Source organism: Bubalus bubalis, chromosome 11, assembly GCF_019923935.1.
Source record: "Bubalus bubalis isolate 160015118507 breed Murrah chromosome 11, NDDB_SH_1, whole genome shotgun sequence".
NCBI lineage: Eukaryota > Metazoa > Chordata > Mammalia > Artiodactyla > Bovidae > Bubalus > Bubalus bubalis.
Window position 1 is genome coordinate 84,125,125 of NC_059167.1, and position 27,486 is coordinate 84,152,610.

General features: G+C 37.0%; 1 protein-coding gene across 11 annotated transcripts in view; it reads left to right on the top strand.

Annotated features, from left to right (window-relative positions):
- The window catches only part of MYO9A (myosin IXA), a 254,505-nt gene that overhangs the window by 195,761 nt on the left and 31,258 nt on the right, over positions 1-27,486 (top strand). For 8 of the 11 annotated variants that reach the window (XM_006056922.4, XM_006056915.4, XM_006056917.4 and 5 more), the window contains 13 exons: positions 2,844-2,986; positions 5,917-6,140; positions 6,610-6,726; positions 8,907-9,095; positions 9,538-9,585; positions 12,557-12,668; positions 14,634-14,695; positions 16,881-17,073; positions 18,513-18,641; positions 19,577-19,682; positions 20,432-20,563; positions 21,731-21,854; positions 23,167-23,220. In XM_006056922.4, coding sequence (XP_006056984.2) covers positions 2,844-2,986; positions 5,917-6,140; positions 6,610-6,726; positions 8,907-9,095; positions 9,538-9,585; positions 12,557-12,668; positions 14,634-14,695; positions 16,881-17,073; positions 18,513-18,641; positions 19,577-19,682; positions 20,432-20,563; positions 21,731-21,854; positions 23,167-23,220 — 1,633 coding nt within the window. The remainder of the gene's footprint in view (positions 1-2,843; positions 2,987-5,916; positions 6,141-6,609; positions 6,727-8,906; positions 9,096-9,537; positions 9,586-12,556; positions 12,669-14,633; positions 14,696-16,880; positions 17,074-18,512; positions 18,642-19,576; positions 19,683-20,431; positions 20,564-21,730; positions 21,855-23,166; positions 23,221-27,486) is intronic. The other 3 variants (XM_006056918.4, XM_025296217.3, XM_006056924.4) reach the window with 1 other exon arrangement.

Sequence of the window (27,486 nt, forward strand, 5' to 3'; positions counted from 1 at the left end):
GTAGAAAAATATACAAGTGGAGATAGCAGATTAAATATACAAATTTAATTTCCATATCCTCCTAAAATAGCCTCTATAGGACAAAAGCAAAAAAGCAACAGGAGACAAAAATAATAAAAATGTGGAATCCAAAAGGTAAATAGACAAATTTTAAATGTCTTAATAGATAGGAGAAAGCTGAACCTTAAGCCAACTGAGAAAGAAGAATCTGACTGGCTGATCTTGCCCAACCCTAGCAGAAAATAGGAGATATATTTTCTGGAAAGGATAAAGCAAAAGATTTCTGCACTTAGAGGTAACCAGATATACTTGAGGATTGAGGTGCATATTTGGAACCAGGGGGATTTTATGAATGTTTACATACTGAATGTTAAGATCCCTCAGATTTTATTCTGTATTCAGCTCCCATGTTTCACATAACCTCTAAGCAGATGATTCAAAGAGTCTTTGGGACTTTGGTCCAACCCTCAAGAAAAGACCTAAAGATATTGGTATCAGCCAGATACCCTGCAAGGGCAACCACGGTTTGGAAGCCCCACCAATGCACACTAGAACTTTCAGGCATGTGAAAGTGAAAGTCGCTCAGTTGTGTCCAACTGTTTGTGATCCCATGGACTACAGACCATGGAATTCTCCAGGCTAGAATACTGGAGTGGGTAGCCTTTCCCTTCTCCAGGGGACCTTCCCAACCCAGGGATCAAACCCAGGTCTCCCACATTGCAGGCGGATTCTTCACCGGCTGAGCCACAAGGGAAGCGGTTCCGAGCATGATCACCACACATTGAGGAGCCATCTTAAATGAAAGAAACTAAAATTAATGTATAAAATATAACTTGGAAGAAATAAACTATACGGGGAAAGAAAACTTCAAGACAGATACATAAAACTATCAATAGATCTTCTGCATAAAGAAATACAACTATATTCATGAAATTAGAATAGTCGAAAGGGAAACATCCATAATAAAAAAAGAGCATTTGAAAATTGAAACTACAATAGCATAAAGAAGTCCAAAGCATGAGAAAGAAAGTTGATATCTGTCAGAAATTTGAACAAAAAGACAAAGGGAGAGAAGAGGCAAGAAAAGAGAAGAAAATTAGAGAAGCAGTTTAGGACATCCAGTGACCCACTTGTAAGAACTCTGGAAAGATAGGACAAAGAATATGGACAGGAGCAAATCATTAATAAATTCAGGTAAATGTCACAGAATTGAAGGACCTGAGCTTCTAGATTGACAAGGCTCAACATAATGAATGAAAATAGACCCATACCAAAAGACATGTCATCATAAAATAGTGGAGACAAAAGAAATCTCCATTATGATCCTGAAAGTAGCTTTACAAATGATGGTTGTACAGCATTCACAGAGGGAACCATGCTAGATTAGAGCAGGTTAGAAGGCTCTGGGAAAGATTTAAGAACATGGAACTGATGGAGTACCTAACTGTGTTTCAACATATTGAGAGGAGATATTCATAAATGGGGAAACACTTGGAGGTGAATTGAATGTAGAAAAAAGAGCAAATATAAAATAAAATATTAACTCTAAAAAATGAGTTATATAGGGTATATGCCTCAGTTGTGAATATTACTTACATAGTAAAAAAAGGTGAATACTACTAAAAAAAAAAAACTGTATATTGACCTAACTAAAATTACAATATTCTGTTGGAGGGGGATGTCTGTGTTTATGGAGGGTATAGAACTGGAGTGTTGGAATGTGCTTAATTTATTACCTGTGGTCACAAGTATGATAGCAGTATAAGTTTGGTGAATATTAAAAGAACCATTTAAGTAAATTCTAAAGGGTTGTTTAGGCATCAGAAAAGGGATAAGAATAGCAGGGGGAAAGCTCTATCATTTGTAATAAGCTTTGTGGAACAATTTCTTTTCATACCATATAGATGTACAAGTTTAGTAATATGCTATTAAAAAAAAAAAAAAGAGGGCACCATGAATAAAAGAAAATTGACTTCCAAAGCAGATAGACCTGATTTTAACTTCTGTCTCTATCAGCCCTCTGAGCCTCAGGTTGTTCATGTGTGGTTAGGATAAAAATACTTATTTATCATGGCAGTTGTGAAAAGTAGTCATTGTAAGTAAGGCCCGGTGCCTGGCTTCTAGAAGATGCTCAAAAATTTTTTCTTTTTTGGTAGACAAACATACAAAGGAACCAACACTAAATGTACAAGTAAGCCTCCTAGTACAGAGTTAGGATACATGGGTTATCCTAACTCTTGTTAGGAAACAAGGGGAGAAGAAAACTACCAGTGAAACCTGATACTCACTCAGAGGTTTCAAGCTGTTATTGTCTCAGGATATTTCTTGGATGCATGTGATGGGAGAGAGTATGTAAGTGCTAAGAATGAGGCAATGTTGCATAGTAGGTATGATCCTCCACTTTGTCACTCACTGGCTGTGTAACCTTGGGAAAGTCACCTAATATTTAAACCACCAGTTTTTCACCTGAAAACTGTTTATGGTTTGAATGTAAATTTGTTGTTATAGGTATTTAAGGTAACTCTATACAAGTACTTATGCCTGGAGCATAAGTACCTATATCATAATAACTAATATGATTATATGATAATAACACATATAAATGGTGGTTTTAGTTAACATCTCTGGCTCTCATTTCTGTTTTCAAGATGAGGAGACTCATTTACTTTCCAGATGAAGTTTAACTGTACAATTGAAGATTAAATATGACTTAAGCTTAACTGTGAAGGTTAAATGAATTAATTCATATGAAAGTTGTTTATGTAATTTAAAGTGATATACAAATAATGTCAATAGGACATGCTGATTGCCATTTTTACTTTTTTTTTCTTTTTGCTAAACAGACCTCAGAGAGCTAAGATGAGATTCTGGGCCAAAGGGAAACAAGGAGAGAAGAAGACTACCAGAGTGAAACCTGATACTCACTCAGAGGTTTCAGCACTCTTTGCTGGCTCAAATATGATTCCAGCTCATCAGTTTCCAGATGGTAAAAATGGACAAAGGGTGGAGATTGTCTTCATAATTTGTTTACTCATTCTGAAAGTTTTCTATCCCTCTAGTATTTGTAACAGTAATCCTCTTGGCAAGATATTCTATTGAGATAGGACCAAGATTGTTAAATCCTTCCTTAACTAAAAGATAATTATAGAATTATATTTTACCTATAAGAGTAGTTTCAAGGAAATACGGCACCAAAACAATGAAGTAACAACTTCAAGAATAATTGTGAATCTTTGATTAGCTTCAGTTTTCTAAAGTGTAAAAATTTAGCCACCATTCATTCACCTAACAAGTATATATTCCTGCTGCTGCTGCTGCTAAGTCACGCCTGTCGTGTCCGACTCTGTGTGACCCCATAGATGGCGGCCCACCAGGCTCCCCCATCCCTGGGATTCTCCAAGCAAGAACACTGGAGTGGGTTGCCATTTCCTTCTCCAATGCATGAAAGTGAAAAGTGAAACTGAAGTTACTCATTCGTGTCCGACTCTTAGCAACCCCATGGACTGCAGCCTATCAGACTCCTCTGTCCATGGAATTTTCCAGGCAAAAGTACAGGAGTGGGTTGCCATTGCCTTTTCCATATATATATTCCTAGTAAAAATTAATAAGATAGCAGCAGCTAATATTTGATTGTTTACTATGAAAAAGGCACTGTGCTAAGCATTTTGGTTGTATTGACTCGATCCTCACAGCCATTTTTTGAGGTTGGTATGATATTTTTCCCACTTTACAAATGAGAAAGCTGAGGCACAGAGAAGTTATTTGCTTATACACGTATAGCAGTTGTTAGAGCTGAGATCTGAATTCAGGCGAACTGGCTCTAGAGTCCGTATTCTTAACTGTTGTGCTAAAAGATCTACTGTATGTCAATTGCTAGGACTTTATAATGGTAGCTGTTATTTTAATTTTGGGGCATCAATCATAGCACATAACAAGTACCCAATAGTTAGTTCATCTGTTGATATGGTTTCTCTAAATGCTAGAATTACTGACTCTCCAAGGATTGCAGTAATCCCAACATTTGAAGATTAGCCCTTTCTCTCCAAGGCCTTTGCTTAAGTATGTATGAGCGTTTTTAATTACTATGTAAAGATGCCAGCTATCTTCAATAGGGGGGATATATATCAGAGGTGGTTATGTGATAATGAGTGGGTAAAATACCAATGAGTGGGTGAAATGTCAGTATTGAATAAAACAGAAATAGGCCCTAGGAAGAAAATTATTATCTCTAAGTAGAAATAGAACAGACCAAGTTAAAATAAGTAAACAAAACTTGTCACATCTAGGCTAAGATAAAAATAAAGGGACAGAGGGTAAGATAAGATAAAGGGAGGAAAGATGATCAAGTTTCATAGAGGCATGGATCAACCATAGCGGAAGCACCTGTGTGTCAGAGGGGAAAACTGGTAGACGTTTAATTAGAATCCTGTTTTTCTGTCTTGTGACTCTGCTCCTATCAGTTTGCAAACTGATATGGATAAAACCAGTAGTAAATTAAGTGAATTCTACAAGTTCAGTTTGGAAAATTTGAAATTCCTACGAGGATCCATTTCTTACGTTTTATCTGTTTTATAGTAGTCATTCTAAATTTTTCATTTTTCACAGTTATATTCTCTACTGCTTATTTCCAAGAAGGAATTAGGAAATTCTTTGAGTGTTTGCTTAATAAGGATACATGTATAAAAATTAAAATTGTACCTTTTTATTTATCTTTGAGTAAAAATTTATTAAGGTAGCCCTTGTATTTAAGGCTGATCTAGTATTATAGACAGTTTCTTTAGTAACCATTATTTCTTTTAGTATAAAGAAAGATATTGTTTGTTAAATGAAATAATTAGATACTTGTATATCTAGGTTATATAATGGAATTAATATTAGTTGACACCAGTTTGAATATACTTGTATCCTCTCTATATCTTCATATTTTTTATTCTGGTGCCATATCTGAAATTTAGTTTGTCTCATTTCCTGCCTATTGTGGCATTTAGCATATGGAAGGCTACTTGTTTCCCTTTATTATCAGAATTAAGCTTTTAGATGGAATGAGTATATACCATTGGCCAGAAGATAAGGTAAATATGTGTGAGAAAAACAGGTATGTGAAATGGGACCAACATTCTTATCAAGCCCCAGGTAGGCATTTGTGCCAGGTACACTGGCAAATCCAGTGTAGTTCTAGATTCCAGTGGACTACATGGAACCAAAGTTCCCTGGTGTAAACAATTGCGGAAAAATTTTGTTGTGTTTTCCAATATTATATACAAAACTGGTTCAGTCCAGGAATTGTCTGAGAAATTAATACAATTTTGAGGGAAGTATGCATATGAAAGAAAATCCTAAATGGTAAAGAGACCTAAGCAGAAGTGAACCAATTGAGTTACCTTGCTCCCTAAATAGAGGTTGCCAGGCTAACACCAGATATTGTCACTGAAACATTTATGGCTTTAGACCCCAGTAAAGAAATAATACTAATTATCAAGCTTCACTGATTTGTTGGGTTTGTATAAGCTGGTTGTTCTTTCAAACAGATGTAGTAAAGCTCGGACTGGGTTAGCAGTCAACATTGAACATCCTAGTGTGATTGTGTACGCCTCACTTCTTTGGGACTGAGATCTTTGGAATCCAGGCTTCAGTTGTATACAACACTTCCATCCAGGTTTTCAGTATCAGACCTCATCTCTTCGGGACACCTGATAGCATTTCCCATTGGAAAGTGATAATTCTTAAATAAATATCAGTACAAATGTACAATCTGGATTTATTGCCTAACAGTCTGACCCCAAACATTAATGTTACTTTTCAGGTGTTTACTTATTTCCTTTAGTGACTTACTAAAGGAACTTGAAAAGAAGGTGTGGAGGTTTCAATATTTTTACTAAAAAAAATTTTTTTTGGATGCTCTATCTTGGTTTACAGAATTATCTCATAATCACCCAACACCTCCTTTGAGTCCAGAATTGCCTGGGAGTTGCCGAAAGGAATTCAAAGAGAACAAAGAGCCTTCTCCAAAGGCAAGGCGCAAGCGAAGTGTGAAGATCAGCAGTGTGGCTTTGGAGTCTGTGCACTGGCAAAATGACTCTGTCCAGATTATAGCAAGTGCCAGTGATTTAAAAAGCATGGATGAATTTCTTCTGAAAAAGGTATTCAGGCCCCTAAGCAGCTTTGACTGTGGAATGCTTGTATATCAGGATATGCCCCCTAAAGTATGTAAGTTAGAAGGTCTGTTTCTTTATCAGAAATGTGCAAATCATAGGATATGCCTGAGTCAGACTGGGTAGACAGGATTTAAGGTTTTAGGCTTTGCTTTTGACTTCACTTTCACTGTAACTGTCATGTTGCATTCCATATGTTAAGGTGAGGTTTGTCATTATACACTTTGAGTTGTTTTCCTGGTAGCAAAACAATTGAATTATACAATATTAGAAGAGACCTTAGAAATTATCTCATAGTAATAAAACTTTGGCTGTCTAGTCATGTTTTTATCTGGGTCCCATGATAATTTGTCCTTTTAGGATGGTCATTGTTGAAGAAACAATATGTGTCCAGTGTGGCATTCACTTCTTTTCAATTTAGTTGATTGTGTACAAAAACTCTTTCTGTGGTCCTCAGATGAATGACCTAGATAATGAAGACAGCAAGAAAGACACACTAGTGGATGTTGTATTCAAGAAAGCCCTGAAAGAGTTTCGGCAGAATATCTTCAGCTTTTATTCATCTGCATTGGCGGTAAGTTGGACTGTGTCAGGAGACATTCAGAAGTTCAAAATATGAAAAATTTGACAACGCCATAAAAATAATACAGGGCCATGTTCAATTAGAGATTTCTCCAGTGTCTTCTTTTAGTTTTAGGGATAGATATGGAAAAGCATACTGATTGACCTCTGATTAATAATACCCTTTAATTTCCTTGAGCAGCCTTTTCCCCCTCTTAGGGGTATATTTTCATCTTCTTAGGATATTAAATTCAAATACTCTAGCTATGATTATTTTTCACTCAGTGGCGCTCTATTTTTGACCTCTTGTGATCCTTTTAGCTCTGGCTCCAGCTTCTAATTCTCATTTATGTTGAAATTATTATACTTTTTTATCCCGTGGAATTAGAGCAGTTTCAGATGTTTCATAATCTCTATGTGTGAGTTTTTTTCACTTTTACTTTACCTTGAAATGGCAAACCCACTCCAGTATTCTTGCCTAGAAAATCCCATGGATGGAGGAGCCTGGTGGACTACAGTCCATGGGGTCGCAAAGAGTTGGACACGACTGAGCGACTTCACTTTCACTTTCATGCTTTCATATTATGTTAATGTTTTAGAAAATTTATTCTTGGTGCTAAAGTATATGGAGATCAGTCCTGGGTTTTCTTTGGAAGGACTGATACTAAAGCTGAAACTCCAATACTTTGGCCTCCTTATGTGAAGAGTTGACTCATTGGAAAAGACTCTGATGCTGGGAGCGATTGGGGGCAGGAGGAGAAGGGGACGACAGAGGACGAGATGGCTGGATAGCATCACCAACTCGATGGACATGAGTTTGGGTGAACTCCAGGAGTTGGTGATGGACAGGGAGGCCTGGCATGCTGCAGTTCATGGGGTCTCAAAGAGTCGGACATGACTGAGCGACTGAACTGAACTGAACTGAACTGAACTGAAAGTATATAGTAACTAATGCTTTTGATCTATAGAATATTAGTATTTCTTGATTTGTCATGTTTATTCTATAAAAAATAATTTGTATTTAATTGATTTTTCTTTGTTCAACCTATAATTTTTTGTGAAAAGTGAGAGAACTTTTCTGTGTATCTTCCACTCAGTATATGGGTTTTTGGCCTTTTGCAAGTAGAAACCAGACAGTCTTAGAGAGCAGTAATTTCATGACCATAATAATTAGACTATGGCAAATAAATAGGTTTGGGTAGGGACAATATTGGCCATATTTTTCCAATCCTGCCAACTACTTATGCCTCACACCTATATTTTCTAGATTAGGGATCAGTGTACTTTGAATCACATAGGAAGGACCAACATTATAAACTGGAGCTTGATAGTGGTTTTATAATCTTGGATTAAAGAGATTCAACCTCTAATTCTGAGGAAGTGAAAGAGAAATAAATTTTAAATGTATATAGCATGTTTTGGTCACTTAAATGCTATTTTTCTTTCTCATGGAGAGTCTACACCTCATTTAAATTTAAAAGGAATTCCATGTAGATCCCATTGCAAGAAATATAGTGTTTTTTAAGGCATGTCATTCTTCTTTGGAAAAATGAAAAAGTAAAGTTAGCTAAGTAAAGTTAGTAAAATTTACCTAATGTTTCACTAGGCAAGAATTCAGGTATTCACTTTTAAGGCAGAACTATCTAAATAAGGTTCATTTCTGGAGAGATAGGTAATTAAGAGGTATGCAAATAATCTTCATACCTTAGGACTTCCCTGGTGGCTTAGATGGTAAAGCGTCAGCCTACAATGTGGGAGACCTGGGTTCAGTCCCTGGGTCAGGAAGATCCTCTGGAGAAGGAAATGGCAACCCACTCCAGTACTCTTGCCTGGAAAATCCTGTGGACTGAGAAGCCTGGTAGGCTCTAGTCCCTGGGGTCGCAAAGAGTTGGACACGACTGAGCGACTAAACTTTCAAATACAGTTTAAAAGCCAGGTTTATGGGAGAAATTCCCAAGACTTTCTCCAATTATTACATTGTTTAAACTATTAGATATTTTATTAAAATGTAGCAGGTTTTATTCTGCAAACATTCCATAGCAGAGTGGGAGTTTACAAATACCACATGACCTGATGGGCATGCCCATTAGAAAGTACAATCTTTATTCAAAATACTACCCAATGAAAATTTAATCAGTCTTCTCTATATAAAGAATTTTTTCTTAAAACCTTATTTTTCTTATTGTTTATTAGGTAGATGATGGGAAAAGCATACGATATAAAGACCTCTACGCACTGTTTGAACAGATTTTGGAAAAGACCATGAGGCTTGAGCAGCGAGATTGGAGTGAGTCTCCAGTCAGAGTTTGGGTTAACACTTTTAAAGTGTTTTTAGATGAATATATGAATGAATTCAAGACTTTGGAATACATACCCACAAAGGTAAAATATATTTTGATTTCTAAAAGAATTCAATTATGAATTCCTCTTAAGAGTCTAGGACATCTAGTATTTGAGAAAAGCACTGCAGTGAACATGTCAGCTTTGCACTACTTCAGATCCAGCAAACGCCATTCTCTCTTACAAGTTGATCTTGTAAGAGAGACTGTATTATCTAAGCCTTCTTCAATTAATACATTTTTCACTGAATTAAAATATAATGTTGTTAAAAATGCTATTGCTCTAAGATTATACCCTCAGCTTTGCTAGAGGTCAGTACGTGAATTTCATTTTGAAAAATAGTGGTTTTCATCATTTCATTGTATCATCTCGAGACTTTTATGTAAGGACCCACAAATTTCTCCTTGAATTAGGTTTTAGAAAAGAAGTAAGAAAGTATATTAGTCTTTATTATATCACGGTTTCTGTATTTCTTTCCCACCAGGTGCCAAAAACAGAGAGAAAGAAAAGAAGGAAAAAAGAATCTGATTTAGTAAGTTGTAATCTGTTTTTTTGCCCTGTGTTATAAAGTAATTTTTAGACTAGCAGTCTGAAGTAAATCATACAGTATTTCTCTAGGTGTATTTAAGGAATAAGTTTATCAGATGTCTAAGGGGGCAATCTTTTATGCCTTTACAAAAATTTAGAATGACAAATATGTCTTGAATTCCTTGACTTGACTTGTTATTAATGATGGCTTCCTAAAATGGCAGAAAACTGAAATGTTTACTCATGAAAGTTACAAACAAATATGACCCTTTTGCAGAAGTAGGGACTGGGAAGACACTTTTTTAGGAGCTCTCTCTCTGTTGTAAAGAATATGAGGACTATTTAGGATTTTACAAAGATAAGTCCTTCTAATTCAAAAGACATTCCCAAAGGCATTTGAGTATATTTTATCATTGTTCATGTTCTTATCTTTTGTATTATCTCTATTACATACTTTATCATAATCTCTGTAATTAAGAGGATGTGTTAAGCCCCAGAGGAGCCCAGAATCTGCTAGTGAAGGCAGGCATTTAAAAAATTACTAGTTTCAGATGCGATAAATATTATGGTAGAAATAGTACAAAGTGCTGTTGAAATACAAAGAGAATGAAGGAATACTTTACAGAAGAAAAGATATTTTTGCAGGTTCTTAACACGTGAGTAGTAGTTTAGACAAGCCGTGTCTAGCCAAAGGGAAAGAGTATGTTCAAAGACATGTGAATGAAAAACCTGGCATGTTGAGCCAGTAGCTTTAACAGGTTCAAGTATTGCGTGTTTATAGGGGAGCTAGAAAAGAAGGTAGAACTCTGGTAGGTATTCTGCCTTCAGAATATATCTAATATCTGACCATTTCACATTGCCTCCACTGCTATTACGGAGAAGGCAATAGAACCCCATTCCAGTGTTCTTGCCTGGAGAATCCCAGGGACGGGGGAGCCTGGTAGGCTTCCGTCTATGGGGTCGCACAGAGTCAGACATGACTGAAGCGACTTAGCAGCAGCAGCAGCCACTGCCATTAACAATAGTCTGATAATACTTGGTGAAAGTGAAAATGTTAGTCGCTCAGTCGTGTCCAACTCTTTGCAATCCTATGGACTGTAACCTGCCAGGCTCTTCTGTCCATGGAATTCTCCAGGCAAGAATAATGAAATAGATTGCTATTCCCTTCTCCAGGGGATCTTTCCATTCCAGGGGATAGAAGCCAGGTCTCCCATGTTGCAGGCAGATTCTTTACCATCTAAGCGACAGGGAGGTCCAATACACTATGTGTTGTGTTCTGATTGGTCTGCCTTCTTATATTAGTCTCCCCTTACAGTTTTCTAAATAATAGCCATAATGACCATTTAAAAACAGAAATCAGGTCATGCTCCTCCTCTACTCAGATCTCACAAGTTTAGCTTACAGTGTTACTCAGAATAAAACCCAGAGTTCTTACTGTCTATAAGACTTGACAACCTCTTGATCGTGACTTCTCTCAGCTTCATTTCCTCCCACTCCTCCCCCATTCCCTCTGCTTCAGCTGCATTTGCCGCCACCATCTTCTCTTCCTTCTTCTCTGGTTGTTTCCCTTCCTCCTCCTGTCGTCTTCGCTTTCCCCGGAAAATGTTAAACTTTAGGACCTACAGAACCTGGATTCACTCCTGCCACTGACAGATTCTAATCCTAGAATAGTTATTGTTAACCTTAAATTTATTAATAAATCGGGATTATAAATCATTCCATATCACTTGTAAACCAAATACTGAGGTTCTTTAGATCATTGCTTGTCACTTTTCCACTTTGTGTTTTAGAAGCATGATCTGATTCTGTTTTTAGCATAATCTTACTTCTTAAGAACCGAATCCTGAAAGTAGGGTATCTAAACCCTTTAGCCTGGCTTATTCTTATTCAGCGATAGAAGGTTTTCCAATGAGAAACCTTACACAACTTAATCCTTTTGAGACTCAATGTCCTCATGTATATAATAGGAGTATATACTATATAAAACAGGAGTAAATTAGCCATCTACCACTGAGAATTTTTGAGATTATATATGAAGGAAAGGGTAGGCAAGACAGAGAAATAGTAGGAAGGTGCCTGTTATTAACAGGTAGGGTTTAGGCCTTTTATGCATTTTAAGCCTTATAAGAGTAATCTTTTTCATGTCTATATGGGAGAGAACAATACCTGAAGATAGAAATGAGTAAAAGCATATGACATTTTTTAAAAAAGAAAATTCATTAATTCAACAGCTGTTATATTTCAGGGCCTGTGATAATTGCAGGTAATAGAAGGAAATATTAATAAATATATAAATAAATATTTATACTTAAGAGCATTCAAATTAAAGTAAACAACAGTGATTTTCTACTTTGTTCATCTATGAGCAAAACTAAAAATAAATTAGTTTCCTGGAAAGATAAATAAATATATAGATATTTTTCCAATACTGCAGATATGGGGTTTATTTGCATAACTTTCTTGGAGAAAGTACTTTAATGATGATATATTAAAAGCCTTAAAAATATTAAAAACAAAACCAAAAAAACTTTGACCCAGCAGTTCTGCATCTAGGAATTTATCCAGTGGATATATCAACTTTTTCATACTGACATGTACCCACTCTTTATTGAAGAGGAATTTGTGATAAATAAACAGAAAAGTGTGAAAGGTTCTTGAGATTAAAATTTTAAAAACCACTGCTTTTAATTTAACATGCTGATTCAGAGTTGTATAAGACAGCTCTTATATGTTTATAGTATTGTTTTCTGATTTTCATATAAGTTGGTCTTGTCTCTCTACTAGATTGTTAGCTTTTTGAAAGCAGGGATCAGATAGTTTACCTTTATTTTATTTCTCAGAAGATCATAATTCTCCTCCTGGAATATATGCCCAATGAAGACAACAAGGAATTGAAGGATTTCCTATTGCCTGACGTGTTAGGGCAGCATTTACTGTGTTGGCTTTGACATAAATAGCTGTATTTTTTCATTCAGGTAGAAGAGCACAATGGTCACATCTTTAAGGCCACCCAGTATAGCATCCCTACCTACTGTGAATACTGTTCTTCTTTGATATGGATCATGGACCGAGCCTCTGTTTGCAAATGTAAGTATGAAAAATCTTTGAGGAATGTTTTTAACCACTTGATATTTCTGTTTCCATGAGTTTAACATTAAGGAATAATTCACACTCCCTAATTCTTTAAACTCATCTCTCATTATACTCCTTTTCATCTGCTCTTTGTAGGCAAATAAGATATTTTGATGTTCTTTGGTCACTGTATTTGCAGCTCACTGTCTGAAATGTTCTTCTCCTAGATGTTAGTATGACTTACTACTTCAGTTAATTCATGTCTCCACTAGTATATTAGAGAGCTTTTTCTTTACTTTCCTGTCTAAAATGCTGCTCTGTCCTCCAGTTCTCCATCCCTTTACTCAGCTTTCCTAGTCTTTATACTTGGGGCTTCCCTGGTGGCTCAGATGGTAAAGAATCCCTCTGCAATGCAGGAGACCTACTTATCACCACCCAGAATGATACTAAGTATTCATTTCCTGTTTCTCTATCCCACTAGAATGTGTTCTGTGTAAGATCAAGAAACTGTCTCATACAGAAGTCTCTTCTGTATCACCAGGGCCTAGAACAGTTTTGGCATATTATAAGTTTTAGTAAATATCTACCGGGTAGTTGGACCTATATAGATGGATGGGTGAATTATTGAACAAATTCTTAGATTATAACTAGAAAGATACTTTATTTTACTATAATCCTTTCATCAGAACCTTTAAATCCTAGAATGTGAGTGGAGGTTTTTTTGAAGGTCCACTTGGTTCTGGCTTACAGAAAATCTTTAGCTTTCACTCCTTTCATTCCATATACATCTGCTCTGGTGCTTTTAATAATTCTGTGAAGCTTTGTTTACTAGTGGGCCAGAATCAAATGAAAGGGCTGGGTCCAGGATGATAGTAAGGATGAAAATCATGTTCATCATAGCAAAATCAGTGCCTGGATATTGCTAGATATGTTCACTTGTTCAATGATTCAATAGTGATTTTCCTTTAAAAAAAAAAAAACTATAGTGAGAGTAAAAATTATGGTGTAGTTTGCCATGTACTTGAATGTTTAATGTTAGCCTGGTTCCTGTAGGTTTCGTATAATTTTCTCTGTGATCTGAAACTGAAAAATAAAAAGAATATGCTTCTTTTATGACTTGGGTGGGCTTGCTTTGATTTCTTAATAGAATTAACTTTTTGTGTGGTAATGCTGGTGATTTTACCACTACAATTATATGGCCTTCCCTACTTGATCTTGGCTTTGAAAATCCCTCAAATCATGCTTTCGAAGCTCAAGAATATTCAGGTGTTGATTCGCAAGAGCCAGAGCTGGTATACCAAAATAACACAGGCCAAGCAAGTATTTTCTCAGGATTCTCCTCTCAGTGAGCCCTTACTGCTGCCTAGCCACCCTGTTATCTCCTGGTCCAAGAACTGATTTCTGCTCTGAACCTTTCATCTCATCTTTTCAGTCACTTCTGATGTTCTTTATGTTCTGGTTCCTCAGAGCTCTATTCTAGACCTTCTGAGAGAATAGATAAGGCCTTTCTTATAGCCTAATATGTTACCCGATTTGTTTTTGTTTTAGTATAGGTCTTTGATATTAATGCTTTTTTTAGCCACTGGAATGATTCTTAATAGGTATTTCTTGCGTTTTTCAGATCATAGAGCAAGTATAAGAGGGGAACATGAGCATTGGTTTGTGAATCAAACCAGGAAGATAGATAAATATTTTGCTGGGATATGGTAGGGACAAGAAGGAGGGGCAAGCAATCTTGAAAGAATAAAAAGCTTTTTCCCAGACAGTGGTTAGGATTTTTAGGTATGTTTTTCAGCTTCATTTTTCTAAATTGAATGAGTTAAGACCATTTTTTATTCTATTATGATACAAAATATATGATGCTATAGGAGTCTCAGACTTAAAGAAAAAAGTATGTTCAAAATAAAGCAGTAAACTTGTTAAGTTTTGCCACTAATATATAGACTTCTGAAAATGTTACATTTTTAACCTGTTTTTCAGTGTGCAAGTATGCTTGTCATAAGAAGTGCTGTCTGAAAACCACAGCCAAGTGTTCTAAAAAGGTAAGACGTTATTACCTATGAGTAATAAATAACAGGTCTGTTGGAGAATGGTGCAGGAGAAGGAAAGGACAAAAAAGGTCTTTTGTGCCTTGTGGAAAGAAATCAAAGCCTCTTTGATGATCTTATAGAGTAGTGGTTTTCAAACTTTTTGGCCACAAAATACTGTAAGAAATAAGTTTTATATCATAATCCTGCTTACACGTATAGAGGTATGTGTGTATGTATAACTGAATCGATTTTCCCAGAACTGTATTTACCTTTACTACATGGGAGCTGCTAACCTGATTTCACAACCAACAACTTATTAAAGCACTCTTTTTAAAGGTTTCCTGCTTTTTTTTTCTTTTTAAATTTTTTGGCCACATTATGTGGTATGTGGGATATTAGTTCCCTGACCAGGGACTGAACCCACTCTCCTGCATTGGAAGTGTTTAGTTTTAACCACTGGACTGCCAGGGAAGTTCTAAGGTTTCCTACTTTAAACACTCATAAGTGTTCCTATAAATTGTCTTGAAAGTGGCAGGCTACCGTTAAAGATTTTAACATACACAGTAAAATTCATCAGCATAGTTGGTGTGTTTACAAACTTCTACTTGGATTTGATACTGAACTTGTACTCTGATAATTTTATGCTTCAAAAAGGAACCATTTTGGAAATATTTCAGGCTTGCATTGACATGTGATCACATTTGCTTATTTGTCACATACAATTTTAACCATACTATGCAGATCTGAACTATAATAAAATATGTGTGCATGTTTACAGCCCATGTATATAGTTTTCATCTGTTCCAAATTAGTAGACAAATCATGGCAAAGTACAAAGAGAATTTGACTCAGGGCTTAAAATATACAATGAAGGTAAGACATCTGCTGGCTAAGATGGAGTAGCTTGTGGTAGACTAATACTTGTGCTGAGAACAACTGAAAAAAGTCTGTTGCCTAGCATTAGATAGCTGCCCAGGAAAATTGGAATTTAGGGGCCTACAGAGAAAAGAATTACAGATTGGTGAATCTATATGTGTGAGATGTTTTCCTCTAAGTGGGAATTTGTCAGTTTTTGTTGTAGGACAAGAAATCAAGATTCTGGGCAGAGGGCCACACTTAAGAGTCAGAAAAGCCAGAAAAGCTTTTAGAAATCTTATAGAGTTATAGAGACAAAAGTTGGAGTTTGGGATTGCCAAGACTTGAAGGACCATGATCCAAACATATAGAGAAGTGAGCCTAAAACTCAGGGGTTTTCCCTTTAAGGTGTTTTCTGAATTCTTAAGCTGCACAGGTCAAGAGGCTAAGAACCTAACAGAAAAGCAGATTATTTTGCAGTCTCACAGTGTCAAAGAAAGAAAAATTGAAGTTGTATGAAAAGAAAGAGGGTACTGATCGACTAAAAGAACTCAGCACTGACTGCATGCAGGTTGAAGGAGAGACTGGGGTATACAGTGTTAGGCTAGGCAAGGAGCACGGGGCAGGAGAAGGAAAGGACAAAAAGGAGATTTACAGAAAAAGTTTTCAGTCTCAGAGATAATAGCTGGCTTCTTCTTTTATTTGAAGTACTTCAAATAATCTTAAGGATAAGCCTTTTTTTCCCAGTCACATAAAATAATAATGAAATACAATTTCAGAATACACTATTGAATTAAATGAAAGAGGTCACTAATCTTGGGCCTCTGTGTGCCGCTGCCTTTAGCTGTGACACCAGTAGTCAGTTTAACTTCTCTAAAGTTGACGTAAACACCAGAGCATCCTTATGCTTCAGAAATTGGTGACAACTCTAATTCATATCAAATCAATAGGTTTTCTAGTGGTACATGGTAAATGTTTAGTATACAGAGTCTCTCCCCTTTCTCCTTTGCCCACAGCCCATCTTTACATGAAGACATTTTTTTTAAGGAAAGGAAAGCAGTAACCTGTAGCCACTGCCTGCATTCTTCCCCATTATTTGGTGGGTTGGGGGGTGGAGAGGGGGGAGTGCAGTGAGAGGGGGGATTCCAAGTGGAAGAGGATTGAAACGAACTTCTCATTTCTTTATATTCTCAGCATTAACAAGAATTCCCTTTCCTCCCAACTCTCGTAACTATGCTTTTAAAACTTGAGGAAAAGAAAAAATTGTTACTTTTAAAGAATTGGATAAATATATTTAAAGGTGTTTGAATGTATTTGGAATAAAAAATTATCTTCCATGTAGTATGATCCAGAGCTGTCCTCTCGACAATTTGGGGTTGAACTGTCCCGTTTGACCAGTGAAGACCGAACTGTTCCTTTGGTGGTGGAAAAGCTCATAAACTACATTGAAATGCATGGACTGTACACAGAAGGTATTTACCGAAAGTCTGGTTCAACTAATAAAATCAAGGAGCTTCGACAAGGTCTAGATACAGGTAAGATAGTGCCCTCTAAATCCAGACCAAATACTCTTATTTAAGTAGGTCATCTCATGCTGTTAGTTTTTATTACATGTTGATCCTTTGCTTGAAGCCAGAAGAATGCAGTCTTTTCTGTGGTGCTTTTTTTTTTTTTAATCATTTGTAGCTTTCTTTTATATGGTCCACTCAGCAAACATACATTGAGTATCATTTGTACAAGGGATTATTAGATATTTCAGACAGATCTCACTTAATCTTTTTAGCAGTCTGGTAAGATCATATCTTTAATTTACAAAGAAGAAAACTTGGGTTCAGGAAAATTAACTAATGAGCTATTGATAAGATGCAGGGCAATGTGCTGATGTTTTTCTATTAATCTTCACAACAAATGTTTGTACTGATGTTCACAGACAGTGATTATTATCCCTGTTTACAGATGAAGGAACTGAGGCTTATTGAGGATCTTGTCCAATGACTTACCACCAATAAGTGACAAAGCTGGCATTTAACCCATAATCTAAACTGTTGCCTGTTAATCTCTGTTACTCTGACTCCAAGTGAGGTTCTTTCTGGTGTATATTATTGCCTTCCAAAACTGATGACATAGTTATTTAAATTGGTAATTAGCGATTTGAATATGTATCTGTGTAGAGCTGTAGCCTCAGTTCTGGAATGTATGCAGAGCTTTGACTTGGGTTTTATGTTCAACTTCTACTCTTTACCATTATTGAAAAGGGGTAGATTTTTTTTGGCTGCACTGCACAGCTTGTGGGATCTTAATTCCCTGAGCAGGGATTGAACCTGAACCCTTGGCAGAAAGCATGGAGTCATAACCACTGGACCGCCAGAGAATTCCCAGGAATAGATCTTTTTGAATCACATGTAGGTGCAGTACTTGTCTCTGTATAACCAAGAGTCTACCCATAGGCACCATTCATCCTATATCACCCCAGCCATCTCATGTATAACCCTAGAGGGTTTTTATGTGAAGGATAGTAAAGATTTTCTTCACATTTCATAAGCTCAGTTATCACTGTCCTTTTATCTCTGAGAATCACTTAAAATCAGTCTGACTTGTAGAAGATGTCTTTTAGGCCTTTCTTCTATTGGCCGTCTAAAACATCACTACTAAAAGTGTGGTTCACAGGCCAGGCTGCCACAAGAGAAGTACAGAAACTGGGAGCGAGCATTTAGAAACTTTGATAGCAGTTTAATAGTGCTTTGACATGAAAACATGTGATCTTTTATTTTACACATCTATCAGTCCACAACAGTTCAAAAAACAGACAAAAACTGTACCTTTACCATAAGAGGAACACTGTTCCGAAGCATGGAATAGGATTGCAGAAGATATTGTTAAAGGTATCTTTTGGTCATGATAGTTTCTAAAGTGCATTATTATTTGACCCTCTACATATTTTGGCTTTCTTATCTAATTCTTTATCCCTGAATAGATGCTGAGAATGTAAACCTTGATGACTATAACATACATGTCATTGCAAGTGTATTCAAGCAATGGCTTCGTGATTTACCCAATCCACTCATGACCTTTGAACTCTATGAGGAATTTCTTCGAGCTATGGGTAAGCACAGGTTTCCTGGGTTCAGGAAAGGGCTACACTTGAGAAAGAAATGCTATCTTCATATTAGACTGTTTAGCCATTCTCAGTTGGCTTAAGTTCATATAGATTCAAAAGTAATACAGTCGATATAAAACTGCCACTGAATTCGCACCTATTCAAATGTTGCCTTTCTTAGAGACTCATTAAAATGTCAATGTCCTAAAAACTTTCTGAGCAAGTCACTTAGTTGCTTCTCACAAAGAGGTTGAAAGACTAAGATTATAAATAAATTAAATTGTGAATCTAAGCAAGGACTCAGTGTAACGCTGGCTATCTATTCTGTGCCATACCTAACATGCTAGTTTAATTTTTCAGTGCTACAGATACGTAGGATTTTGATGAAGGCCTATGTAGAAGTATTCATTTAGGCCCCAAGGCATAGCTCCTCAAATTCCCTTAAGACTTATTTACAGCTTAGGTTGAAAGCAAAAGGAGAAAGGGGGCGGCAGAGGATGAGATGGTTGGATAGCATCACCAACTCAATGGACATGAGTTTGAATAAACTTTAGGAGATAGTGAATGACAGGGAGGCCTGGCATGGTTCAGTCCATGGGATTGCAAAGAGTTGGACACAACTTAATGACTAAACGACAACAACAGATAACTTGTATAGCAGTTGATTAATTTCCATGGGGAATTGGTTTGCCACAAAATGAAAAACTGGGGTATCTCTTGCCCCTTGCTGTAATCAAGAATTACTGGGATCTAAATTAAAACTCAGGAGCCTGCTTAGTGAGTATAGAACTCAAGCAGGGGGAGATTAGTGGTAACTAGTGAGTTTTCTTCTGCTATACAGGTATGGCTAAAACTCAGCTGTACCCAGTGAATGTCCAGAAGGAAGGTGTAGTGTATGAGAGAAGATATTCAGTCTTAATTGCTGCTCTTCCTGTTTTCAGGCCTTCAGGAGAGGAAAGAGACAATCCGTGGTGTATACTCTGTCATTGACCAGCTCTCCCGAACTCATCTCAATACACTGGAACGCCTCATCTTTCATCTGGTCAGGTAACGTCAAGAAACAAAGATTTGCTTAACATTTTCTCTTGGATTGTTTTAAATAAATGAAGAGTTCCTTCATATGGAAAACTGATATTTTTTTTCTTATTAATAAAGTCAATGCCTTGAACAGGTGGTTATGATTCCCTGGAGCAGAAATTCTCCATGGAGTTGGACTGCGTGGCAGGTGCTTCCCCACCCTAAGGAGCCATGTAATCATTCAGTCTTATGGTGGCACTGTGTAGCCTAGCTAGATGTCTTAACTCTTGAACTAGAGCAGATGTGTGTTTATTGACATAGCCTAATTCATAGGAGGTGGTGGGGTCATACAGAGCTCAGCAATCGACTGACTAAAGAGACTTCAGGTGCAGTCTGTGTTCTCCTGAGTGTTGATGTTGGGGAAGAAAGCCATCTTTCTCTTTGGGTAAATATCTTTTATCACTGTCTGAAAGTGCCTTAAGGTCTCTGCATTCTTTAGACATGTTCATCTAGTAATGGTGACCTGGGACAGTGAGTCATAAATTTCCCTTGGTCAGCTATCTGCTGACCTCAGTTGCGTCAGGGAAGGAACAGAGTGGAAGAGTGCTTCCCAGAGGCAAGGGAACCACTTTGGGGAAATTCTACAGTGTCTCAACTGGTAGGAATATCCTTCCAGTACTATGCAGCTGATGTCATTTGCCTTTATTTCATCTCTTCAGTCTATCTCCCTGCAGTTTTCCTTTTTTATCCCAGTTTCACTTGGGTTTTTTGTTCCTTAGGATTGCTCTACAGGAAGACACTAATCGAATGTCTGCTAATGCTTTGGCCATTGTGTTTGCACCCTGCATTCTCCGCTGCCCTGATACCATCGACCCACTGCAAAGTGTGCAGGACATCAGTAAGACTACCACGTAAGGCCAGTCACTATCACCTCTGCAATACCCCACGGACTTCTGAGCCAGTGTAGTCACTTTATTGGAGAAGGCAATGGCACCCGACTCCAGTACTCTTGCCTGGAAAATCCCATGGACAGAGGAGCCTGGTGGGCTGCAGTCCATGGGGTCGCGAAGAGTCGGACATGACTGAGCGACTTCACTTTCAGTTTTCACTTTCATGCATTGGAGAAGGAAATGGCAGCCCACTCCAGTGTTCTTGCCTGGAGAATCCCAGGGACGGGGGAGCCTGGTGGGCTGCCGTCTATGGGGTCGCACAGAGTTGGACACGACTGAAGCGACTTAGCAGCAGCAGCAGCAGTCACTTTATCCAGATATCAGAGTGAATGATTTATCCTTTTTTATTTTGGCTGTACCATTCAACTTGCAAGAATCTTAGTTCCCTGACCAGGAATTGAACACAGCCACGCTGCAGTGGAAGTGCAGAGTCCTAACTACTGGACCACCAGGGAATTCCCCTAGTGAACAATTTCTTAGGTTCATATGTTTTTAATAAGATTGCTAGGCACCACTGGTCTTTTTTATGCTGAATATGAAAAATTCCTTTAGATTCTATGTATGAAGCATCATTTGTTTTGAAAGGTCTTATTTTTTAAATTTGGCTTTTCTTTACGTTTGTTTATAGTTTCCAGATGTATTTTAAAATCTCATTTTACCAAATTACATATACTTTCTGTTTTCCTATAATCCAGTCTAACTGTAGTCTTGTGGCTCTGTATCTCTTTGGTCTTAATACTTCAATATTCCTGTATTTCACCTTGGCCTTTTTTTCACAGATCTCTGATTTCCTTCTAGAGTGCTGATTTTTAACCTTTCCTGCAAAAGGAGCCTTCCCCCAGAAAGGCCTGGTGTTTGTGTCCCATTCCCAGAGAGTCTGATTTACTTGGTCTGGGGTATGACCTAGGCATCGGGACTTACAGCTGTTCCTCAGGTGGATACTAAAGTGTGGCTGAAGTTGTGAGCCACCATTATAAGCCCTGTCTCTGAGCTCATAAAATAAGGGATGTTGATTTTTCTCTTATCCTCCAGTTCTACCACACTTAGCTGAAAAGTAGTCTGTGACTGATATAATGTATTTGATTTACTTCAGCTCTTAACAGTTTTCTCTCTTTCCTTTTGTTTCAGCTGTGTGGAGCTGATTGTTGTGGAACAAATGAATAAATATAAGGCTCGTCTCAAAGACATTAGTAGCCTGGAATTTGCTGAGAATAAAGCAAAGACCAGGCTATCACTGATTCGTAGATCAATGGTAAGATGCAGGACATAGAATCACAGGGGAAAGTGGGCGACTTCCTTGGAGTTTCAGTGCACATTATGATGTGTGGACAGAGATTATTCTCCAAATCTTTTTCACATGGAGCAAGTGAAAAAAAAAATCACCTTGTCTCAGGGTATAATGTATGCCTCATGTTTGATCTTTTAGCTATTTTTAGTTTTATATACAATAAAATGTATATTCAATTAAATGTGAAGAATTTTATAAATCAAGTATTTGGATAAAATGTTGGTGGTTTAATAAGTTGCCCTGTTTTCTTTTCCTGTTCTTTCTATGAAAACTTGACCCACCCTAACTTTTGGTTCTACTTCCTTCTACCATCTGTTCCCATCCTTAACCATGTCACTTTTGGTGGTCCTGCCAGTACTTCGGGGACATAGACAACTTAATCACTTACAAGAATGTGGTTCATATGTTACAGATTTCCATTATGGATCTGCTATTATCAAATAAAGATTTGCTAGATTTTGAAGAAAAGCCATACAAAAATGATAATTAATTTCTTCCATTTGGCCACTTTTCTGTTTAATATCTTCCTTTGTAACCAGTGACCTATATGTAAATAACTCCATTTCACACTGATCTGTAATCAATAGGGTCTAGGTAACTGGAAACTTACTACTGCATTTAAGTTTAATTATTGCCCATTTACTACCCTTCCCCTGAATTGTAAAACAAAACTGTATTAGTGAACACCCATTCAGATCCCCAGTAAATCTCTAAAGAGAAGCAAGCTTCCCCATCATCAAGCGCATGCTTTTGCAGGGGCCCAGCAATACTTCGGCTATACTTCATAGTTTATCCTTAGATTAGCATTAAAGTAACTCTGTTTCTTCCTTTACTGTTAAACTGCCTGGCACAGGACAAGTGCCCAACAAATGTCTGTTGATTAAGTTAGTGAAGGGTGTTCTCTAAAAACAAACATAAACACAATTTTTCCAGCCAGTAAAGGTATTCAATAAAGCTCATCACAAAACACATTCTAAATTTTCTCCCCAGCAGATGAAAACAGAAACCCCATTTAAAAGTGAAACCCTTTTTGTAGTATGAATTTTTAAGAACTCAGTTCTGAGAGATCCAAGTTAGCAGTACCCATCCAGGGAAGAAAGGAAGAGACTTTTTACTATAAATCTACTTTTCACAGCAGGTAGACAAGCTGTGCTTTTTTGCTGATGCTGCAGAAGACGGATATATTCATTCCATTGAGAGATTAAACCTCTTTAATGGGGCGATGACATGTACATTCTAACCGTCTGCTTTCCTTTTCATGTCCTTCCTAATCCAGAAACCTGTACTAATTGCAGTTAGATTTATGAGCATTACCCGCAATTCAGTCTCGGTATGTATTAATATTGTAATGTGTCACAGCCACTTTACATTATTGTCTCTCATGCATCCAGCAGTTGTTCTGCTCTGTCTGTCATCCATGCCTGTCCACCCTCCATGTGCAGCCCCAGTTCAGGTCCCACTTCCTGTTCAGCCTTCACGTGCTTTTCTCTTACTCTCTTTCTTTAGAATTTTTATTTTCTTTCCTCTGTATCATGCTTTTGAACAATGTCCATTTATAATATTCTGGTTTTTCCTCTTTGTCAGATAAACCTCTTTGTGGATTTCTTCTTTGGTGTGATTATTGAAAGGTGAATATTGAAAGCAATGAGGTGTCAAATTTCTGCTCTATGAGCTGTGTTCTCATCAGTCTCCTCCTTTACTACTTGAAAAACCTATTACTGTTTTTATCATCCTCGATCATTAGAAATGCTTATTTACCCATTCTTATCTGTGACTTTGTTGTCTTCCTAGAGGTAGAAGTATGAAGTATGACTTCTTATCTACTTAGTATTTTTTAGACAGATCTGCAAGTAGTAGTGAGCCTGTTGATCGACTGATTCTAGACTTAAATAATAATAGTATAGTAGAGCTCATGCCAAAATTTCACACATGCAACAAAAGAATGAAGAGATGTGCCGTATTAAAATCCCCTTTCCTACTGGATATATCAAGTAGCTTAACACATCTTGTCACTTCTTCCATAATTTTTAAATTTTCTAGTCTCAGTCTATTATTTAAGACTAGTGAAGTCACTCAGTCATGTCTGACTCTTTGTGACCCCATGGACTGTAGCCTACCGGGCTCCTCCGTCCATGGGATTTTCCAGGCAAGAGTACTGGAGTGGGGTGCCCCCCATTTAAGCCTAAGTTCTCTTCATATTATAGCATCAGTCACAGGTTTGATCCAGTACTCTTATCACTTTTTCCCAGGATAGAATAGACGTTAATCTGGGGCTGAAAACTTTAGGTCACACACTTCTGCCTTCCCTCTTTCCTGTGCTGTTTTTATCCTCTGGTGTTGAAACTGGGAGGAGTGATAGGGGAGGCAGAATTCTACATGATGTGCCAAGTATTGAGTCTTCTTGGCTGTTCAGCACTACTATTCAGGTTCATTGTAGACAGGCTAAATGAAGATGTGCTGACTGTGCTGACAGTGAGCTGGAGTCTGTCCTGTTTCCATAGGCATTGGCGATCCCTTGCAGCATTTGGTTACATCTTCTGATTGATGGCATTCATACCATGTGTCTTTGATATGTGTGTCTTTTTTTTTTTTTTTTTTTTTTGCCTCAAGACCTTACCCAATCAGATCTACCTCCCATGGCCAGTTCTAGGGCCTGCAGGCACACTGGGGAAAAGGTTATATTTTTCATACCTCTTGATTCTTAAGAACTTAAGGTGGGTGATAGTCTTGCCTACCTTCCTGTGTGACACTTTGCACACACTCTCTCCCCACTTCTCTTTTCCCATTAGCATATTATAGAGTTGTAAATCAGTAAGTCTTTTGCCTATACAGACACCCAAACAGGGAATGAAATACCAGTCTGCCTTTCTTTCAGATGACGTCAAACTTGGATTCTTACCTTTTCAATTCGTTATGACACTGCTTTTTTGCTATAAGAGGAGAGACAATATCCTCCTTTCATAAACATTATGTTCCTCTCAAAGTCCAATAACCCCTCTTTTTTTTAAAAGCCTCTATAGATATATATTGAAGGAAAGGTGCTAGAATATTGATGACAGCGTTGGTTTAAAGAAAATGGAACTCTCAGTAAGCCCTAAGAGGAGAAGCTGGTGCCAGTTATTGTTGGCTCCTTGAAACTATAAGAAGGGGTATTTAATTATCCTCAGCTTTTGACCTTAGGTACAATTTTGGAACATGAGGAAAACTCCCACTTGCATATGCATCCTATTGCATATTCATCTAGCTGTAGAACAGGTGTTGGGTCCAGACTTAAGAGCAAGACTATGTCTCGTATGTGTTTGGTATTCATTAAGCAACTAAGGGATTAAATCTGAGAACTGAATCTGGGAGAGAGAGTGATTTTTAGAATATTCACTACAAATAAACTAATCAAAGTCGGTAGTATTCATGTCTTCATAGGTGGAAAAGTTGCTATTCTGTAATTAAATGTAGTAGTGACTTTTCTTAAGTGGAATGAAGTGAATTTGTATGTTATTGCTAATGTGAAAAGTCATTTGGGTTGGATGTTGAAAGAGGAGAAATAATTTAACAAATGGAGAGAAGAAAGGGAAATGACAATTCCAGAGGCAGAGAAGCACGAAACAGATATGACTACCTTGTATAGCTAGAGCTGGGCAGGTTGTGTGGATATGGCAGAAGAATTTGGAAAGTTAGACTGAAACCAGATTTGCAGCATTAAAAATTTTGAATTCTCCAATTTTGAAGCTCTGGTAGCTATGGAAAGGTTTTGAAGTAGAGGAACGTTACCATCAATTCCTTTTGAAAAACAACTGGTAGCATTTTAAAGAATAAAGGATTACAGAGATGGGCAGACTTTATCAGTTAGGAGACTCTTGACTTAGATAATCATATGTGCCTTTACCAAAATAGGTTAAATCCTGATCATTCCATTTTGAAATGTTTTCTGCTACCATGTACTTTCCATGTAATTAGATTTGTGTAGTATAAGCTAGGCTGTTCCCATACTAGGATTTCAGAATATGAGGTGCTCACAGTCTATCCAGTTATGTCTCTTATATAACAAATTAGGTGTTTTTGTAACTTATTTATAATTCTAAGCATAAGTATTGATTTAATATTATTTAAGCTAATTAATATGAAGAATAGAATTTGAAATAACGTTTACTAATCTGTCAAACCACCTCACAAATTATCCTGTTGAAAGATGCTACAGAAGTTTTCACAGCCAAACAAAGTTTGGGATATAATATGTATCACTTCTAAAACTTTTAACTGTAGAGTACTTTCTTCATAATGGGTCTAGTTTAATAAGAGTTCTAAAAAAGGCATTTTAAAAACAACATTCTAGTTTTTTAAAATAGTATCAGTTGCTATAAGTACTTATTTTGGAATTTTAAAATTGCTCTTAAATCTTCAGGGTTTCTTGCTGCACTCACAGCAGTTGGCAATGCATGTGAATCTTGCATCATCTAGGCTTTCTGAAGAGCTTGCCTGCATGTCTCTGTTAGAAATGGGCCTACCTGCAATTCTATATATCAGTGTGGGTCTACAGGGATAAACTTGGCAATTGACTACACCAAGAGAAGCAAGAAATGCCCTTCCAAAAGTTAAGTGTTAATAATTGAAAAGTTAAGAATCAATTGAAATGTGGCAGCTTTGAAGAGCTCCAAAGGAAAAAGATATTCAGGTGTGGACTTGACTCTGGCAAGTGTTCCTGTCATTTCCTTATGTTAGTGCATGGTGTCTGAGTCTACTCTTCACATTCAGGTGACCTGACGTAAAAATAATTAGATCCACAGAATGAAGATTTTCTGAGAATATAGAACTGTTCTTACTGTTTCTGGTACTAACCAGAAGGTATTTTTGTAGTGTTAATCTTTTTTTTTTTAAGATATAATTGCTATATAACATTGTATTAGTTTTAGATGTAGCACATAATGATTTGATATATGTATTAATATATATTGTGAAGTGATTATCACAATAAGTTTAGCTAAGCTTTGTCACCACATATAGTTAACAATTTTTTTCTTGTGATAAGAACGTTTAGTATCATGGTTAGATAACACCACAACCAGAAGACCCTGGCTCTTTCTATTCTTCCAGAACCCTCTTTCAGAGATCATGATGGTATAGGCAAGAGGCAGGACTTGAAGATCCACATACAGGAAGCATGTAGCACCCATGCTGAGGAAAATTCGTCCCAGGACCTCTTCGGCAAAGTAGGCAAGAAGAGAACAGTGTTTGTGCTTTTCTGTGTGTATTGTGAAAGGAGCATCTCTTTTGAAGCCTTGAAATTGTCTTATTCTCTCAGATGTGGACAAACAGGAAAAAAGATTATGTAGGGAATTATTTTATATAGAATTCCATAGAAGTGGAAGAACCACAGTAATATCTGGCAAGGGTGCTTTTCAAGAAACTTGAAAATTAGGTTTGTGGAATAAAAGGCAGAAGTTATGGAGTCAGGAAATATAAGAATTGCATGATCTTGGCATGGTAGGATTATATGTGAGGGAAGAGAAGATGAAGATTTACAAACAGTAGAGTGAGTGATCCAGGGGTGTTGAGTGTTTAGAGAATAGAAAGTAAGGGATATTAGACAAGAATGAGTGAT